This window comes from Solanum verrucosum, unplaced genomic scaffold (assembly GCF_900185275.1).
Source record: "Solanum verrucosum unplaced genomic scaffold, falcon-dt-bn FXZP01000003.1, whole genome shotgun sequence".
NCBI lineage: Eukaryota > Viridiplantae > Streptophyta > Magnoliopsida > Solanales > Solanaceae > Solanum > Solanum verrucosum.
In genome coordinates, this window is record NW_026020120.1 from 1334179 (window position 1) to 1354928 (window position 20750).

A 20750-nucleotide genomic window follows, 5' to 3' on the forward strand; every position below is an offset into this window, starting at 1 on the left:
CGACTCACGTGGTCGGTGGATCCTGTGTCTACAATCCATATAGGAGAAGATTCAGTTTGTAAAGAAGTGCTCGAAACCATATGTTGCACTTTAAGATGCGTTTTGAAATGCTACATTTTTTGCTCATTCCATTCATGAGTGAAATGCCCCAACATTCGACAATTGTAGCACTTCATTTTGCTCTTGTCTCTCTTCTTGAAAAATCATTTTCCTTTCTTGGAATTTGGATTTTTCTTTTTCTTAGAAGGTCTTTCTTCAGCTTGTTTAATTTTCCCATTCCTTTTTCAATTTTTCTTACGCTTGAAGCCTGAAGATTTTGTACCACTTGTTTCTACCACAAAGGCATTTAGAAGCAACTTTTAGCAGCACCAAGGTGCTCATCTTCAAGTTCAATATGGTTTGAAATCATCACAAAAGTTTTGATGCCATGATTATGGGTCAATTTAACCTTCAAGTTTTCCCCATTATTGGGAAGAGATCGAATTACTGCATGAACTTGTTACTCATCTTTAAAAAAAAACATGACCAACACTCTTGAGTTGAGTTACCATGTTTGACATCACCCTAAGGTGTTGTGCAATATTACCTTCTTTTGGTTGATTCAATACATAGTTTATACCTCCCAAAGCATTTTTGCTCTTCCAGCATATACCGTATATTACGACTCTAGATGTCGTAATTATTACCATTAAGTTTTTCATCTTTGTTTAAGTCAGTAATGATACTTTTGATACCATGTCTGTTATTGACATATCTTTAGGCAAGAATTTTAAGAATTATGCATGTGACATACACATTCAAGCAAATCAATTCTCATAATGATGTCATATTTGAATGTAAAATCGAAAAGACACGTATGCATCCAATCATCATCTACAAACTAAATATTTAACCAAAATTTGAAATTAACTTCTTAATGTGTACACTTATTTATTTTAGACTATAACCACACAGATTTGTATGTCTAATAATTAAGCATCATATTATATTGCGCAATAGAATAATCATTCACTTATTCAATAAAATAAAACTTAAATATTCATATCAAAGCACAATAAAATATGTTCATTTCATACCTTAAAAAACTAAAATAATAAATAAAACTAATCTGATAAAAAAGGACTATGTGGATACACTTTGGGTGTAGCTTTACCCACTTAACTCCTATTTCTACATAGTACTTTCATAATTCTTCGTCATCCTCAATTTTGATTCTAACTTGATTAAGTTCATTCTTCCGGAATTCTGGCAAGGAATCATACAAAATAGCATATCCTTCACTATCTGTAATTTGAGGTTGACTTTCATAAATTTTCTCAAATTTCACGACAAAGTTCTGGAGAAATTCTATTAAGCATCCATGGGGATCCATCTTCAAAGAATTAAACTCTCTTAGATCTTTTTTTATTTGTTTCCGAATAACCCTTCCTTTTCTTAACATACTTTGAGAACTCCCACTTGGAGTAATTTGAGCATGTTCCCGTTCAGCCATATCTGAAATGGGAACAAAATAAAATATGATTAATACCATTTAATGTGACAACATATGTCACAAATTTCTCTCATAATGTCAAGCAACTGTTTAAGGAACATAAGGACTATTCGAATACTCAAAAACAATAAGATCCTAAAAGAGGACATATAAAAATAAAAATAAAAATTCAAAAAAACTTTTTTTTTAGCCATTTGTTGAAAAAATTCATATCTTGCTCATTTTAAGTCGATTTCCTTATAATAATATGTTTTCGGAAAGCTTAAAATGAGCGAATCATAAAAAAATAAGTTTCTACCCAAAAATTGCACAACGAATTTTCAGATTGCTCTAGACAGATGCAGTTTTTCGAAAAACAAAAAAATATTCAATTTTTTTAATAATTCGTATCTCACTCGTTACAATTCCGTTTTTCCAGTATAATATGTTTTCGGAAAGCTAAGCACAAGCAGATTATGGAAAAAATAATTTCGACCCAAACATCGTACATTCTATTTTCAGATCGCTATTAAACAGAAGAAGTATTAAAAAATAGAATTTCTTTCTTAGTAAGACAAGAAATCCTATCTATTTTATGATTGAAAATCAAATAGGATTCTGAATCCTATTTCACATAAAATTAATCCACATCTAAGCGTCATGAAAATTAACATCATTCAATTTTTTCTATTCACTAATTTTAAAAGACATAGAATCTATTTTATTTCTTATAAACATAGACAATGAATTCTCAAGTTCGCAGCACATGATAAGATCATAAACAATGGTTCTGATACCATTGATGGAATAATAAGGTATTCAACAACGAGTTATGTACCCTGTAATTCGCAACGAAAGTCGTTGATCTGCTTCTTTGACAGGATTGCACTCAAGTCCATCTTTGAATCACTGGGAAACAAAGATCTATTCACAAACTAGAAGTCTTCTTCTCTGTGTACTGATTGATTCGTCTCAAAAACTCAACTTTTTATTTCTTGACTGATTTTCAAACGTTTTTTCTCTCTGTATTTTTTACGTTTCCTCTCTCTGTTTTCACGTTTCACATTCCTTAGGAAAACACTCCCACTAGGAGTCTTTTGGATAAGGCATGAAACAGATTGGGTCGGGTCGGGTCGGTTCACATGGGCGATCCACAACCCAAAACTTACAATAAGACTAATAATTTCAAGTTATGACAGTAGAATGATTCTTTCAAGTTGTAACAATAAAAAAATTCAGGTTGTAACAATTTATACAAAAAAAATATTAATTAATTTGAATTTATTTATGATAATTGTTAATGGGCATAAATTTAGGAGATTTAAACAAATTAGAAATATTTATTTTCCTTATTTCACTCAAATCTGTTAACGTTAATTAAAAAAATCAGATTTTATTCATTTTGTTCAAAGTTTCTCTCTTTTCGTTTTTTTCTCCAGAATTTGGCATTACTCACGAGTAGATTCAATTTTTTTGGTTGAAAAATCTTCATTTTGTTGTAATGGACGGCTTCTTATCTATATTAATTAAACATGGTGGTAGATGGATCCTTCTGGTTAGTATTCTTTACGATTTATTGTTTGTATTTGTATATTACTAAAACGTAAAAAAAAGAACAATGAAACCATAAATAACATTTTCTTATTTTGTTTATGTATAGTAGATTTAAGTTGTGATGTTTTTGTATGAACATTATTTGTTCATAATACGTAATCATTTTTGTGAAACGGTAGTTAATGTTGGTACGATTGTGTTTATTATTATTTTTTTTGGTTATTTTGTTTACTGTTTATACCATGGATTTGCGCGATATTGGATTAATATTTGAATGATTTGAGTATAAGTGTATGGAATATTAATAGTATTAGCGTTGTAAAGTTATGAAATTTGTGGGAAAAAGTATGAAATGTGTTGTAACATTGTTATGAAACTGGTATTTTTTTAGTCAATTTGATAATGATAATAATAATAATAATAATAATAATATAATAATAATAATAATAATAATAATAATAATAATTATAATAATAATAATAATAATAATAATAATAATAATAAGATGATGAATTTGATATGCAGTTTAAAATTATAATATGGGATACTATTTAAAAATAAATAAATATATATATATATATATATATAAATAAAATGTATAGGTTGAAATTAATTGGTAGTGTAATTGGAATGATATTGGAATGAATAATTATTCACTATTGTGTAAAATATATGAGTAAGAAGTACGATGATTTGTATTAGGTTTGTATGAAATGTGAATATAAATACAACACATATTTTTTTACTTTTGTTTTATTTAAAACTTACTGTGATTTCGTAATGAAACAGGGAAATATGTTGATTTTCAGATGGAAGAAATTATTATAGTTGGTATGAATAATTGATGAATTTTTACTGATGTGAAATTCAAGAGGTCTAAAGTTACATGCAGTACATGTCATCGAGAGGGCCACAATAGAAAGACATGATCAAATTACTCTTTACCACAAAAATTATAAATTGTTTTGATTCATTTTGTCTTTTAAGCTAATGAATTATAATTCCAGAATATTTATTATGAGTACTGTAAAATCCTATTGATTGTTTTTCAAATATATAGTGAACAATTTATTAAGTAATGCTAGTATGCAATTGTATTCATTTGGTATGCAATTGAAGTCACATAGATACTAGTTATTATAATTTTCAATTGGTATTCTTTTGGTATTCACTTGGTGTTCGACTTGAAAAAAATATAAAATAAGATGTAATTGAGGTTGATACAATATAATATGATCATTGTTTTACATTGTCAGCTTCATTCATCCCAGATTTATACAAGGTGGATACCAACTACATATTTTTTTTTTATTCTCTCTAGAAGTTGAAAGAAGAAGGAAGAAATTGGAGCAATGTCAAGATTAAGTCTCCCAATCTTCAAGCTTTTGAAGGCATTGTGCCTAAGGTATGATGGTTTTTCATCCATGGGATCCTTCCTCCCATGGATTCCCCTAGAATTTCACAATTTGAAGAAGAATTTTCTCAATTCTAGTTAGGGTTTCTTCCAATGTTGCGGGTTATGGTGAATGTTGATCCAATTGAGTGGATTATGATTGTTTGTAATTGAATTGATAGAATTGCATGTATTTAGGATGAAATTACATGTACCCATGCATATCCTATGATTTTAGTGTTGAATTGATATAGTTGGGTTTGATGCCATGAGAGGTAAACTCTCACTACAAGAAAATGTATTTATAGCTACGAAATCTAAGCTATGAATTTGAAAATCGTAGCTATTACTTAGTAATAGCCACAAAAAATTCCTAATTTGTGGCTATCAAAAAATTCATCAAATTTCATAGCCACGACAATTAAATTGACAAAGCTAAATCCTTACATTTGCTATAATTGCTAAAATTTGTGGCAATAATGACTTAAATAGCTATAATTTTACTGTTACAACAAAGTTCTATAGCTAATTATACGTTATTGTCACGCGATAAAAGTCATTGTAGCAATAGTAACTCTTTAGCCACAATAAGTTATTTGACACAAAATACTGTAGCTATATAAATAGTTTTACTTCAAGTTATAAACTATTGTAGCTATAGTTAAATGAAATAGCCATAGAGTTTTCTCTATAATATAATATCGTAGCAATTCAATATTATTTGCCGTAAATTCATAGTAATAATAACTTTTAGCCACAATAAATTATTTGAAGAAACATTTGTAGCTAAATAAATAAGTTTGCTTTAAGTTATAAAAAAATTGTGGCAATAACTATAAGATATAGCCATAAATTTTTTGCCGGAATAAAATTTTATAACACTGTGATTTTTCGCCATAAATATAAATTTTCCATACTAATAATAACTTTTTAGCCACTATAAATTATTGGAAGAAAAATTCGTAGCTAAATAAATATTTTTCAAGTTCAAAAATTTGTGGCATACTAAAAGATAGTCATAAATTATTTACGATGATAAAATTTTATAGTTAATGATTAAGTTTTTTCATGATCGTGTTGAAACTAGTTGGAGCAATAGTAAATTTTACTCATAAAAATAAATTTAAAATAAAAAATTATAACATAATTAACATTTTGTTTCGAGTACCAAAAAATGTGGCAATAATTAACTTAATAGTATAATAATTTGTTATGACAAAATGATATAGGAACGAAGAGTATCCCAACAGAAAAAGGATAGGGAACAATGGATGTCAATAGTTTGAGAAAAAAATTCCCCTTAAAAACTATTAATATTTAGTATATTAATGGCCTAGTGGCCAAAAAGTGTTCTGAAAAATTGATAACAATTTTAGTATATTGATAACAATTTTTTTTCCATGTAACTGAAAACTTCATCAACGTATACCTGTAAATAATAATATTTCAATAATAATACTAATTCACATATAGTTGGAGTAACTTATTAAAATAAAAATCAATTCTCAAAAGTAAATAAAAGTAAATAAGACTTCCAAATATTTACAATAATAAATCTTCATCATCAGGTTCTGATTTTGATTCGTTGTCTTCAGTGATATCATCAGCTACAGTAACATCAGTGCTAATAACATCCAAATCATTTCTTTTCCAATTTATGAAGTCTTCATCATCCTCAAATCTATGCGAGAAATCATTACAAGCATCTTGTTGGAAGGTCTCTTCATCAATAGCACCTCCAGTAAAGTAACTAGAATGACCATTCAAAACAATTGACCAATTGGGATGAAGATTATCCTTAACATAAAAAAATTTGTTCTACTTGAGATGCAAGTACAAATGGTTCATTTGTAGCTAATTTTCTCTTAGTGTTAACACTAACATAATCATGTTTATCTATTTTCACTCCATTTCCACTATTATCAACATCCCACCAATCACACTTAAACAAAACAATGTGCTTACCTCCGAAATATTGAAGTTCTACTATTTCAGTTAGAACGCCATAGTAATTGGTATTTTGACCATTCACCACTCCTTTTACTAAAACACCACTATTTTGCGTCTTCCTCTTTTCCTCGAGTAGTTTAGTATGAAATCTAAAACCATTTATTTCATACCCCTTGAATCTTTGAACTCCATCAAAAGGACCTCTAGCTAAAGAATACAATTCACAGCTTGCAAGTGAATTTTCTTCTTTGCGCATTTGGACAATCTATACAAAAAATCAATTAATCAATGATAATAAATAAGTATTACAAATTTAATATGTTATCAAGTAAAAACTTACTCGATGGAAAAACCAATCATCAAAGTTCATGCTCTTATTGCTCTGCTCATATTCACTGTTATACAAATAAATGTTAATTATATAAAAAGTAAAAATTCCTTTCAATATTTCCTTATACTAGCAGAGGTTATGAAAATGAAAACAGTAGGAGACCATTTGGCTCCATTGTTTTTCATGTCATGAAATTGATGATGTTAGGTAATGAGACTTTACTATCAAAAACTAAAGAATCTGAATTTTTCATGGAAAGAATAGTACATGATTCAGATAAATGAGAAATCTATTTTGGCAAATGAACAACATGCTCACTTAGAACAATGTTAAACAAAAAAATCATTAATGAATTTTTAGTTCAAGGTATCTTCAAAAATAACGGTAAGAGATGAGGGAAAGCTAACAAAACATACCGTAGAAATGGTTGAACTTCTTCACAATTTCTCAAGACATAAAGATGAGCTTGTTTTAGCTCAGATTCTTCAAGATTTCTTGATGTATCTCTTAATAAAGGAGAACCCTTTTGTTCAAATACTGATAATCCATTATATTTCTCTGCATGATCAACTTCATGATTCTTGTCCATTCGATTATGCCATTTTGCACTTCCATGTAAATATCTTGAGCAAAGTATTATACATTCTTCAACAATATACCCTTCTGCTATACACCCTTCCGGATGATTTCTATTACGAACATAACATTTCAATATGCGTAAAAATCTGCATGATATAACATATCACTCAAACTTTTTTTTAACAAGATAAATTAACAAGCAACATAAAATTAAATCAAAATTATAAATTTAAAACATACCGCTCAATAGGATACATCCACCTATTTTGTACAGGTCCACCAAGCTTAGCCTCTCTTGGAAGATGAATGACTAAATGAACCATAACGTCAAAAAATGCTGGTAGAAATATCTTTTCTAATTTTCTCAGTGTTATTGGAATTTGAGCTGCAAGTTGATCCAACACATCAACCCTTAGTGTTTTCGAACACAATTCTTTGAAAAAAATACTTAACTCGGTGATAGCATCATAGACATTGCTTGGCACGACTCCACGAATTGCAAGAGGAAGTAGTTGTTCCAATAAAATATGTGAATCATGACTCTTTAATCCATTAATTTTACGATCCTCTGACTTCACCCACCGTGATATATTGGAAGAATAGCCATTTGGAACCTTAACCACTTTCAAGAACTTGCATACTTTAGACTTCTCATCTCGTGATAATGAATAACATGCTGCTGGGTAATACCATCTTCCATCTCTATAAGTTGGATGTAAATCTCTTCTTATACCCATTTCCTTCAAATCGCGACGAGCATTCAAATTATCTTTTGTTTTTCCTTCAATATCTAGTAATGTCCCAATTATATTATCACACACATTTTTTTCAATATGCATCACATCCAAATTATGGCGTATTAAATTATTTTTCCAATAAGGAAGCCTAAAAAAATGCTTTTTTTTCTCCAGTTATGTATGCCTTTACTTTTTTCGTACTTGCTTTTTTTCTGGGTCTTACCAAATTTCATGTCTCCCAAAGCAAGCAGTTGGCGTACAACATCATCTCCTGATAGAATATTTGGAGCAGGTCTTCTTTCAACTTCTCCATTGAAATCACGTTTATTACTCCGCCACTTATGATTAGATGCTAAAAACCTCCGAGCACCCATGTAAGAAAACTTACGACCATACTTTAATCGAGTAGATGGAGTGTCTTTGTTGCACGAAGGACAAGCCAAAGCTCCCTTTGTGCTTCATCCAGACAAGTTTGCATAAGCTGGAAAATCATTGATAGTCCATAAGAGTGTTGCTCGCATACAAAAGTTCTGTTTTCTTGAAGCATCAAATGTATCGACTCCATAATACCATAATTCTCGCAACTCATCTATCAATAGTTCTAAGTACACATCGATATCATTTCCAGGGGCTTTAGGACCAGGTATCAACAAAGACAAGTAGCAATAGGGTTGCTTCATGCACATCCAAGGGGGTAAGTTATATACAGTAATAATCACTGGCCAAGTGCTATGAGAAACACTTAAGTTACCAAAAGGATTTACCCCGTCAGATGCTAATCCAAGTCTAACATTACGTGGATCTCTAGAAAAACCAGGATTAGTTGTATCAAAATGTTTCCATGCTTCAGAGTCTGCTGGATGTCTTAGAACCCCGTCTTTTAAGCGCTGATCATGATGCCATGTCATGTCTGAAGCAATTTCTGATGACACAAACAACCTCTGCAATCTTGGTTTCAAGGGAAAGTAACGTAACACTTTTCGAGGAACTTTGTTCTCATTCTTTCCTTGAATAGCTCCATCAGTTGTTTGGCCTTCCACTGACTTCCACCTAGACTCCCCACAAACCAAGCAAGATTCAGCTTTTGCATTTTTTTTCCAAAATAACATACAATCATTCTCGCAAGCATGTATCTTTTCATATCGAAGACCTAAATTTTGAATCATTTTTTTTGCTCCATAGAATGACTCTGGTAAAGTTTCACCAGAAGGAAGTGCTCGTTTGATCAATTTCAATATGCTATCGGTTGCTTTATCACTCAAACCATGAAGGCATTTGATTTGGAACAATTCCACAATCAGTGATAACTTAGAGAATGTATCACAACCTGGATAAAGTTGTTGTGAAGCATCTTCCAATAATTTGAAAAATTTGGAAGTAGGTTCTGAAGCATCACCTTGTTGAAGCTTTACTCCACTAGAATCATCCATTATTTCGGGACCAGCAGCATCATAAATCATTTCAAACATATCATCATCTCGCTCTTTTTGTTTCTTTTGAGATGGTTCGCCTTGCGCTTTTCCTTCTGCATCCTGATTAATGATTTTCTTTTTTGGTGCAAATTCTCCATGTTGAAGCCAACGTGTGTATCCTTTGACTATCCCAAAAAGTATTAAATGTTCCTTCACTTCATCTCTAGACCCGTTGGAAACATTATTGCATTTTGTACAAGGACAAGAAATTTCACCTTCTACTTCGGAGTTTTGAAAGGCAAATTGAAGAAAATTATCAACTCCTTTTAAATAAACATCACTCGATGTGTCAGTACAACGCATCCAAGTCTTATCCATCTTCAAATTTCCTACAAAGAAACAAATAGATAAAGATAGTGTTAGCATAAAAATCTCCCGGAACAGAAAAAAACAATAGAATGAAGAGGGGCAGAAGGTGAGAATATATTATGAAGTGTTTGTTGAGTTCATCGTCCATTTTTTAGGAGGTAGAGAGGTTGTTTTCAATAAATCGACTCTCGAAATAACTAAATCACATTCATACTGTTGTCCACTTAATGTCAAAGTTGGTAGGAGAAAGCTTTTGTTGACAAGTTTAAGTGTATGATTGTGACATTAAGTACACTTGGAAATGAGCCTTTTCTTCAAAAATACAATTCTCTTTATTTTAATACATATTCCAATTTCATCTTTTGGTGTTGTGACATATTGCAGTAACGTCTAAACACAAGTACGTTCTTCTTCTTCTATTTTTTTTTTATTTGTATCAATTTTTTAATTTTTTTTTCACTTTTTTAATATTATGTATATAATATTTTAATCAATGAAACGATACATTAGCAATACACTTACTCTTGGTTGATTATATTGTTTATACATGAATTCTTTATTTTATTAAATATGTATCCATGTATTGATTTTGAGTTACATGTTTTTTTGTTTTTATAATTTTTTTCAAATATTTGATTATTAAATATATTTTTATATCTTACAAATACTTGTTTGCAATAAGATATGGGCAGGAAAGGTCTTCGGGAAAAAAATAATTGCTTGATTGATAATGATGATGTGAAACTTGTGGAACTTCGTAAGAGTTCTAAAACGACGTCGATCAAAGAAAATCTCTCCAAACAACATGTTGAGGAACTTGTTTATCAGGGTAATATAAGTTTCTACATATTAAATTTTTATTATTATTTCAATTAGAGAAATTTACAAAATCATATATATAGCTAACTTGTGTTTAATAATTTCGTAGGAAGCATGGACACTCAGGATGAGATAGAAATTAGCTATAATTATGATGGTTATTTTATATTCTCCCCCTCTAGAAAATATGTAAGTGGTCAGTTGATTAAAACAAGTATGGACATTGATTTTGTTAGTTATTTTGACTTGTTGGATGATTTAAAGAAACAATGTAAATTTGATATTTTAGAGGGGGACAAATTTTTTTATTTGAGAGGTGATAGGACTATCAATGATTATGATGGATTAGTAGAATGTCGTGATGATTCAGATGTTAAAGACATGATTGTTAGTTATAAAATGCATAAAGGTAAGTCTTTCGAGATTTACACATTACCAAAGGATTGTGATATTGTTATAAGTACATCTCTTGAAGAAAGTATTCCTAGCAATGATGTGTCCGAAGAGGTTATAGTTATGGAAGAACATCAATCATCAAATGCAACAGGTATACTTTATTGTTATTAATTTATATTTTTATAAATAAAGATATTTTTATTTAATTTTATTTATTTAATCTTCAATTTTAGGTCCCAACGTGGTGAAAAAAAAAACTAGAGGGCCTACACGATGCATAAAAATAATCAACTTATCGGAAGGACAAAAATTATCTGTACAATTTGATGAGGATAATCAAGCTATTGGTGAGAATGCAACTCAATTTATTTGGTTTTTGGGACAAACAGTTAGAAGCCGAAGTTGTCCTTTAAAAGTAAATGATTGGAAAGAAATTGAGGAAAACAAGATTGACCACATGTGGGACATCATATTGGTAAGAATAAACTAATACAGTTTATAATTTTCTTTAAGTTTTTACAATTAAACTATTAGAATATATTATCATAAAATTATATTTAATATATTTTTTGTAGGAAAAATTTAGTTTTGATGTGTTTGAGGATAGAAAATATGCAATCATTGGTCATATGAGTGACCTTTATAGAGACTATAGACACAAAATGAAAAGTAAGTATTTTGATTCAAAAGCATCTTATCAACTTCGCTTGCAGAATAAGCCTAAACGTGTTAGCATCGACGACTGAAAAAATTTGGTTAATCTTTGGAGTGATGCTGATTTTCAGGTATGATGTATTAGATTAAAAAAAATATTTTATTAAAGAAATAGTTTTATTTTATCAATTAAAGAAACTAATGTTTATTTTATTTTTTTAATCTTTATTCAGAAGAGAAGTATGCAAAACAAATCGAATGGATCGAAACGTTCCTTACCTCAATATATTGGAACCAAAAGTTATGCAAGACTTAGACATGAAATGGTACACAAAATAATATTTAGAATAAAGTTAGAAGAATTTATTGCATTTTCTAAATTTAACTAACAATAATGATTGTTATTTTTATAGGCAAAAGACGGAAAAACTCCTTCTCGTGTTGAAGTTTTCATGGAATCTCGCAAGAGGAAAAAAGGAAAACAAGTAGATTCTTTTCAACAAGATGCCATGGTAATTTTAATATGTTAACTTTCCTCTTTATTTGGTTAGTAATTATTTATTTCCATATATAGTGTTAGATTCTTTTGATTGTAGGATCAATTTGACCAATTAAAAAAACAACAACAAAATGGAGAAATTTCTCTAAATGATGATGATATCTTTGAAAAAGTACTTGGGACGGAAAAAAATGGATATCTTCGTGCATATGGCCCCGGAAAAAATATTAGTGAATATTTTGGTGGTAGACCAACAAAGGTACAACTCATAAAGCAATTAGAATCAACCAGAGAAAAATCAAATGAGCGTGTGGAAGAAGTCAAAAGAGAAGCTAAGGAACAAATTGAAGAAATAAAGAAAGAAACAGATAACAAATTAGAAGAGTTGAGTAAAAGGTGGGAAAAGAAATTTCAAATGATGATTGAAGCTCAAGGTCGACAATCAAATAATACTCTAAACGTAAGTAATGTTTCTTTTTTATAGCTTTCATTTATTTTTTTAAAAAAATCATATTAATAATTTAATTAAATATTTTATTGTGTCATTTTCTTATGTAATAGTTAACTGTTTTTGCAGCTTGTGAAGAAGTGATGAGAGCATCAAAATTGACGAGACAAAAATAGCTATTATGTCTTGTAAAAGAATATTTATATGTTTGAATAAAATGATGTTTCACTATTTTGAATGACATTGTTGAATCTTTATAAAGTCTTTCTCCATGTATTGTATTTATTATACAATTCAATATATTTCGCACATTTTTAATATAAATTTCATGTTAAATAGAAACTACATTGTATGAATTTGTACCTAGCTATGATTTTTTTTATTAGGTTGAAAAACATATATAATTACCACAAAAATATCTTGTGAAGAATATATAATTGCCACATATATAATTGCCACAAAAATATCTTGTTAAAAAATTTATAATCTTTAGCTACAATTTATATCTTGTGACAATGAAGTGTGAAATTTTAGTTATGAAATTTTAAATTTGTAGCTATATCTATACTCCTATAATTGCCACGTATAGAGAACATGGCTAAACAAATTACTTTTTATAGCAAATAGTTTTTCTTAAGCTTCAGCGCTGATATTTCATGGCTAGATATATGAATATTTAGTTACAATATAAAAAAATTTGTGGCAAATACATTGAGTTATAGCTATGAATTTTTTTATTCATAACTAAATATAAGTATTATTGCCACGAGATCAGTTATAGAACTAGCTACAAAGTTTAAATATTTGTGGCAAATAAATTGAATCTTTTGCTACAATACAACCTCTTATGGCTACTTTATAAAGATAGATACAAATTTTATTTAACGTGGCACAAGAATAAAATAATTTGCTATAAGTATATTTTTCGTGGCAAAAGTTTGTATCCATTGCAGCTATAAACAATTTTATTTTGTAGTTATAAGTATAAAATCTTAGTTACGGACCATGTAAAGTTTGTAGCTAACTATTAGCCACGCTACATCTTGCTACGCATGCTACGAAACAAAATAATGTAGCTAAAGTGTTTAGCTATGGAAAATTTTATATTTAGCTACAATGTATTTTGTAGCTTAAAGTACATTTTCTTGTAGTGTCTATTGGTTAGATATCTCCTTATAGGATTGATGAATTATGATTAGAATTGCTTGAGATTAAAGCATATATGATGAATATAATGTTAATTGCTTGAGAGTAAAGCATATATAATGATCATGAGATGTAGTGCTTTGAGAGTAAAGCCTAGACTATGAATTGTTGATTGTTGATGTTGTAGTATGGAAGGGATACTTCCTATAGTGAATTGATATGCATGATTGAATGATTATGAAAGATTTACTCACATGAATGATTATAGGTTGAAAGGATTGCTCACCTCAAATCAATCTAGACTAAAATGCTTAATGAATGATGAGGCTAGAGGTGATACCCTTGACCTCCATATGCAAGGATATGAGGTGATTCTCATACTCGTTAGAATTGAACAAGAGGTGAGTCCCCACATTCTTACTATGATGAATGGACATGGAGGCGAGTAACCATGCTCCTTATGAAATGATGTGGAGGCGAGTATCCATGTCATATGATGAGATTGTGGAGGTGAGTACCCAGGCAAGCGGTGAATACCCATTAGCCTTTATAAGCTTGGCATTGAGGCGAATCCCCATATCTTTAAAAGTAGGTATGGATGATGTAATTATGTTATGAAGATGATTTGTTTGGATGTTGCTAGATATGCCTTCCATGATGTAAACTTGACTAAAGGCGAAGGACATATGTCTTGGCTAAGGATAAGTGAGGTTGCTTAAGGAAGTATTCCTCTTTCATTATGATGTTTATTATGACTTGATTATGTTTATGCCTTATGTCTTATTATGACTAATGCTTATGACTATTTTGTTTATACTAGCCATCATATTTAGTACTTGATTGTACTAACGCATACTCTTGCCTACATTCTAATCAAATGTAGGGTCCAGCGATATTGATTCTCACACTCATGGCTATCTTCTCTGTTGATCAAGGAAGTGAAGTTTTGGTGAGTCTTTATTGTGTTCGAGGATGTGTTACCACTTTTCTTTATGTTTTTCTTTTATGTCTTGGACTATTGTATGGGATATGACCCAAGACTTTATTCATTTTGTTTAGATGGTTTGAGACATTGTTGTTAGACTTCCGCTCGTTTTATAAAAGACTTTGATTGAATTAAAAAGTTTTAAACTTCCGCTCATTTCTATTACTTTATGTTATAATATGCTAAGTGGTTTAAATGAGGCATCTCGGGGTCTTATACGTCTTGTTGCATCTAGGGTGTACCCCTGGATCGTGACAGATAAATATGCCACCAACAACCCTGAAATTATGGAGATCAAGTCTTTTTTGATGAAATCACCACTTCCATCACACAAAAATATCTTAATCTCTTTAGAAATTTATTTTTTCACCGTACTTTGAAATTTTACTAATACTTTTAAATAATTCAGACTTCTTTTTTAGTGGATAAAGTCAAGTATACCTTGTGTGATCATCTACAATTACTATATAATATCCTATATGTTGAGAGGATTCAACCGGAGAAGGACCCACAATTCACAATTTATTTTCAACAAAGGTTCCTTCTCATGTTGTTATCTTGACCGTAGTGACTATCATTGTCACTACCATGGTCACTCATTATATTAGACATGCAAATCAGTAAACAACGACACAAAACAATAATCTACTACAACTAAACAAATTTCTCAAATAGAATTCTCAACCACCATTCCCCAACATCGGCACTATTTTTTATAACACTCATATGTATTCTTCAAAACCAATTAAAAGAGAAAACAATCGTCATAAAAAAAATACCCAACTACTGGTTGGGGTCGAATCCCACAGAGAATGGTAATAGAAAAAACTAGTGAATGGATGGTTCCATCAATTTAATAAAAAAAAAAGATTTGGTTATCAACTGTCACAATTAAACTAAAATTTCAGAAAATTTAAGAATTAACAAGCAATCTAGGGATGCGGGGATTGAAAATCAATGCCACATAGGGGTAATTGTGCCGCTCTATAGCGATGAACATTCATAAATAGGCTAGGTCATCTTCAATGACGCTAATCTTCTTTCTCTTTCATAGCATCTTTGCATAGAATCTCCTTTCAGGCCCATCTATATGCTATACTAAACAACCCAATACCTTACTCTATTCTCTCTTTTGACGCAAAAATAGGACAGATATATCTGACCCATAACCTCCATTGTTAAGCAAATTACAGACATCAAACCTAAATTGCTAGTATCAGACTAATTACCTATTCCAATCAATCTCTTTCGAGCATCCATCGGAGATCAGAAGTAGAAATTAAGTTTGCATTATCATAAATGATAATATAATTTTCTAGTTTGTCTACCTTTAACTTCTCATCTATACTCTTTCCTCTCATTCTTCTCTTCTATCACTTCTTTGTAATTTGATAGCAATACACTACTAAAAAAACAGTGAATACCGACCTAAAAATTACCGACCTCCGGAGGTCGATATTGTTCAGAAGAATAAAAAATAAAAAAAACTTTAGAAAACCGACTACAAGTAGTCGGTATTTATGCAAAATAAAGCGCAAAAACCAAATACCGACCTCTGGAGGTTGGAATTTTTCCCGGTAAAAATGAATTGCAATAAAAACCGACCTCTTGATGTCGGTATTAAATAAAATAAATAAATAACAATATTTTATTTTTTCTCAATTAAATATAAAAAACAAAATTGAGAAATATTTTAATTTAATTTTATTTAAATCGTCTTTCGGAGGACGGTTTTGTGTAAAATAAAAAACAAAAAATATTATAATACCGACTTTCAAAAGTCGGTAAAATTAAATAATATGTAATTAAATTAATTTTCATTAAAATATTTATATAGTGACTTTCATATAATTAATAAATTAATATTTTCAATTAACTTTAAACAAATAGTCTTCCGGATGACGGTTTATATAAATTTAAAAATAAATTAATATAAAATACCGACTTCATGAGGTCGGTACTTTTGTTTCATCCAAATACTTTTAATAAAAGCGACATTCGGAGGTCGGTTGTTTAAAATGTTCCTATTAATCATAATTTTGCTAGCATAATACTAAATTTTCATTTTACACCTACAATTAATTGTTTAAATTTTTTAACAATTTAGTATACTTTTATAGATAAAAAGTTAGAATATGTGGAATAAACCAAAAACATCAATAATCCATATTTAGAGTATGAAACTACGTTGATATGAAAATCGACTACAAGTAGTCGGTTTTTATTCAAAATAAAGCGGGAAAACTAAATACCGACCTCTGGAAGTCGGAATTCTTTTCGAAAAAAATGAATTACAATAAAAACCGACCTCTTGATGTCGGTATTAAATAAAATAAATAAATAACAATATTTTATTTTTTCTCAATTAAATATTAAAAAACAAAATTGAGAAATATTTTGATTTAATTTTATTTAAATCATCTTCCGGAGGACGTTTTGCGTAAAATAAAAAACAAAAAATATTATAATACCGACTTTCAAAAGTCGGTAAAATTAAATATTATGTAATTAAATTAATTTTCATTAAAATATTTATATAGTGGCTTCCAGAAAATTAATAAATTAATAATTTCAATTAACTTTAAATAAATCGTCCTACGGATGACAGTTTTATATAAGTTAAAAAATAAATTAATGTAAAATATCGACCTCATGAGGTCGGTATTTTTATTTCATCTAATTACTTTTAATAAAAGCGGCATTCAGACGTCAATTTGTTTAAAATGTTCCTATAAATCATAATTTTGTTAGCATAATACTAAAATTTCATTTTACACCTACAATTAATTGTTCAAGAAGTGTAACAATTTTGTATACTTTTATAAATAAAAATTTAGAATTCATGGAATAAACCAAAAAACATCAATAATTCATATTTAGAGTATGAAACTACGTTGATATGAATTAGGAGATAATTATACATATATTTCTAGAGTAATGTACAAATTCTATCAGTCCGTCATCAAATCATGAACATAATATCTCATGTAATGATGTAGAGGTGAAGAACTAACATATAATCCATTAGAATATGAAATGCGAGATAATACTCGTAGAAATGTCATGATAACAATTAATTAAATTTTATATTTATAATTAATTGTTTAATTATTTGTATGTATAACCTTCAATGTCTTATCTCGTTTTATGAAATAGACAATAGAACATCGTAAATTACTGTACAAAGCAAGTTCTATCAAGATTATTACGTTCAATCTTGAATAGATGTCAAGTGTAGTGATCATATCGTAGGCAATGGCATGTAAAGGATAATTCATCGGAGTATGAAATACGTTGATTAATTATATACTCCTCGAGTAGTTTAACAAACCAAGTCTTATATATTAGTGTTTCAGATATGAAATACATTATCAATTAAAGAAATACCGACGATCAATTCAAGGAGATTTATATATTAAATTTGATATTGATAAACTTTATTGTTGATCGATAAAATTAAATTTATATAATTAGGAGGTATATAAATTAAATTTATAAAATTAATATATAAATAATTTTAATTAATAAAATCGACCTCAAGAGGTGAGTTTATATTAAAATAAATTAATAAATACCGATCTTAAGAGACCCTTCGAGGTGGCCCAGTGGTTTGGGCTTGAGACTTCCATGTTGGAGGTCTCAAGTTCGAAACACCTTGCTAGCGAAAGTAAGGGGTTTGCCTTCTGGGACGAGCTCGTCACATTGAGCTTGCCTAGTGCGGGTTACCTCTCCTATGTGGTTTGCGAGCTATTGTATAGGAGCAGGTTTTTTTACCATATGCGCACCCAAAGGATAGCGGCGACGGGTTTCCCTTGTCATAAAAAAAAATACCAACCTTAAGAAGTCGGTATAGTTAAATAATTATTTTATTTAAATAATATCAACTTTACGATGTCGATATTTAATAAATATTTTTAAATATAAATAATTATTTTAAAAGATACCGACATTTCGTGGTCGGTAAATTAACACTCCTTTTGATAAAAGAATGATAAAACTCAAAACCCTAAAACCCTAAGTCATCTTTTTCTCTCCTAACCTTTCTCACTCCTCTCAACCCCGACCCACCCCGACCGACGGTCACCCCCACCCATCCCCGACCGACGCTGCAGGTCAAGCTACCTCGATCAACAGCAACAGCAACAGCGTAGACCCGCGGCAGCAGCAGCGCGTGGCTGGCAGCTGCAATCTCTGGCAACAGCGCGCGTCTGGCAGCTGCAATCTCCGGCAATAGAGGGAGTATACATCTAGTGGTTTGGGCATAACTCCAAGGTATGCCTTTTTTTTTCTTTATACCTCTGATGTTTCATGAGTTCATTTTGTCTCGTTTTTCCTAAAGATGATTTCTCCTGCAGTTGCAATATTGGTGAGGGAGGTATTGCTCTTGCTGAGGCCGTGCAATCAGGGAGGTTCAACACCTGATATAGCCGTAAAGGTTTATATTAAAATAGGAAATCATGTCCCATGAGAATATTGTTGTACTCTTATAGCCTGATGCTTCTATAATTAGAATCTCATTTATCCATCAACTATTACCAACTTCAATCAATTATTGGGTGGGTATCATCGGGTGTGCTAGATGAAAATTGTTTACTGTTTAATGTTTGTATGCACTGCTTGTGAAGCAAAAATGAAAAAAAAGAAATGGCTTAAGGAACAAATAAACTAGCATTTGTTTTCTTGAGCTTCCCTCAACACTCTTTTAGCTTTACTGTATTTCTATGTCCAATTCTTCACTTCAATGAACACATATCTCTAATCTTGATTTTGTGGTTTTGGGAATTTTATTTCGAGTAAAAATTGTGTCTTTTTGTTTTCTTTTCTTTTCATTGAATTTTTGATGATCAAGATCAGTTTTTGAAGTTTTTTTGGAGTTGGGTTTTGGTTTTTACTATGTGGGGTTTCTAATAATAATGTTTTTACAAGGTTATGATTTTTGTTTTTGAGTGGCTTGGTAGTTACCTTAAGTTTAACTCTTTCTTTTGATGGATTTTTATGAAGTTGAGGTTGTCATGGTTGACTTGTAATCATTGTGTTTCCTTAGATGAAAATTGTTTACTGTTTAATGTTTGTATGCACTGCTTGTGAAGCAAAAATGAAAAAAAAGAAATGGCTCAAGGAACAAATAGACTAGCATTTGTTTTCTTGAGTTTCTCTCTTCCAATTTTGTTTGAGTGAAATGATGGATTTTGCTGGCCTTGACCAATTTGGGATTTATTGAATCTTTTTCTAGGGTTGAAAGGGTTGATTTTGCGGGCTAGGCAACTAAGGAAGCTCAACATCTAAAAAAGTTGATACAAGCTTCTTTCATCAAAGTAGGAGATAAGGTTTGGTATTTCTAAATTTTATAATGTGTTTGTGTCCATTTAGTATTGATACTTAGCTTTAATTTTGTGATAATTTGTTTGTGTTCATCGAGTGTTTGTTTAGCATAAGTACCAACACTAGTTGATGACAAAATTGATTTTCTTGCAAGATCGATTTGTGTCCATCTAGTGTTGACACTTTTCTTTAATTTAGAAATAATATATTTGTTAAGTATAAGTACCAGCACTATTTGATCCTATTGATGACAAAATTGATTTTCTTGCAAGATCGATTTGTGTCAATCTAGTGTTGACACTTAGCTTTAAATTTAGGAATAACTTGTTTTTAAGCATAAGTACCAACACTAGTTGATCCTATTGATGACAAAATTTATTTTCTTGCAAGATCAATTTGTGTCCATCTAGTGTTGACACTTAGGGTGTGTTTGGTATGAAGGAAAACATTTTCTAAATCAACTCATTTTGCTCAAATTTAAGGAAAATGACTTCCCTTCAAAACTTAAAGAAAACATTTTCCAAACTTCTCTTCCAACTTCAAATTACAATTACTTTTTTGTTGAAAAATCAATTTATTTTGTCTCTACCCTCAAACCAGCCACCCAACCACCCCTCCCCACCAAAAATAATAATTTTAAAGATTATTTTTAAATTCAATTTTTTTACCCCACCTTCACCCCTAC

General features: G+C 30.1%; 3 protein-coding genes across 7 annotated transcripts in view; 1 reads left to right on the top strand and 2 right to left on the bottom strand.

The window, feature by feature from the left end:
- LOC125825752 (elongation factor 1-gamma 2-like) overlaps positions 1 to 20750 on the top strand; it is a 1064241-nt gene that overhangs the window by 736399 nt on the left and 307092 nt on the right. The gene's annotated exons all lie outside the window — the stretch shown is intronic.
- On the bottom strand, positions 5961 to 8389 carry LOC125825739 (uncharacterized). The gene is made up of 6 exons (XM_049505051.1): positions 8239 to 8389; positions 7519 to 8068; positions 7116 to 7424; positions 6709 to 6763; positions 6301 to 6633; positions 5961 to 6215 (listed from the first exon to the last, which is right to left on the bottom strand). The coding sequence occupies exons 1-6, from the start codon at positions 8387 to 8389 to the stop codon at positions 5961 to 5963; spliced, it is 1653 nt and encodes a 550-aa protein (XP_049361008.1).
- On the bottom strand, positions 8474 to 9805 carry LOC125825740 (uncharacterized). Its single transcript, XM_049505052.1, has one exon. The coding sequence runs from the start codon at positions 9803 to 9805 to the stop codon at positions 8474 to 8476; it is 1332 nt and encodes a 443-aa protein (XP_049361009.1).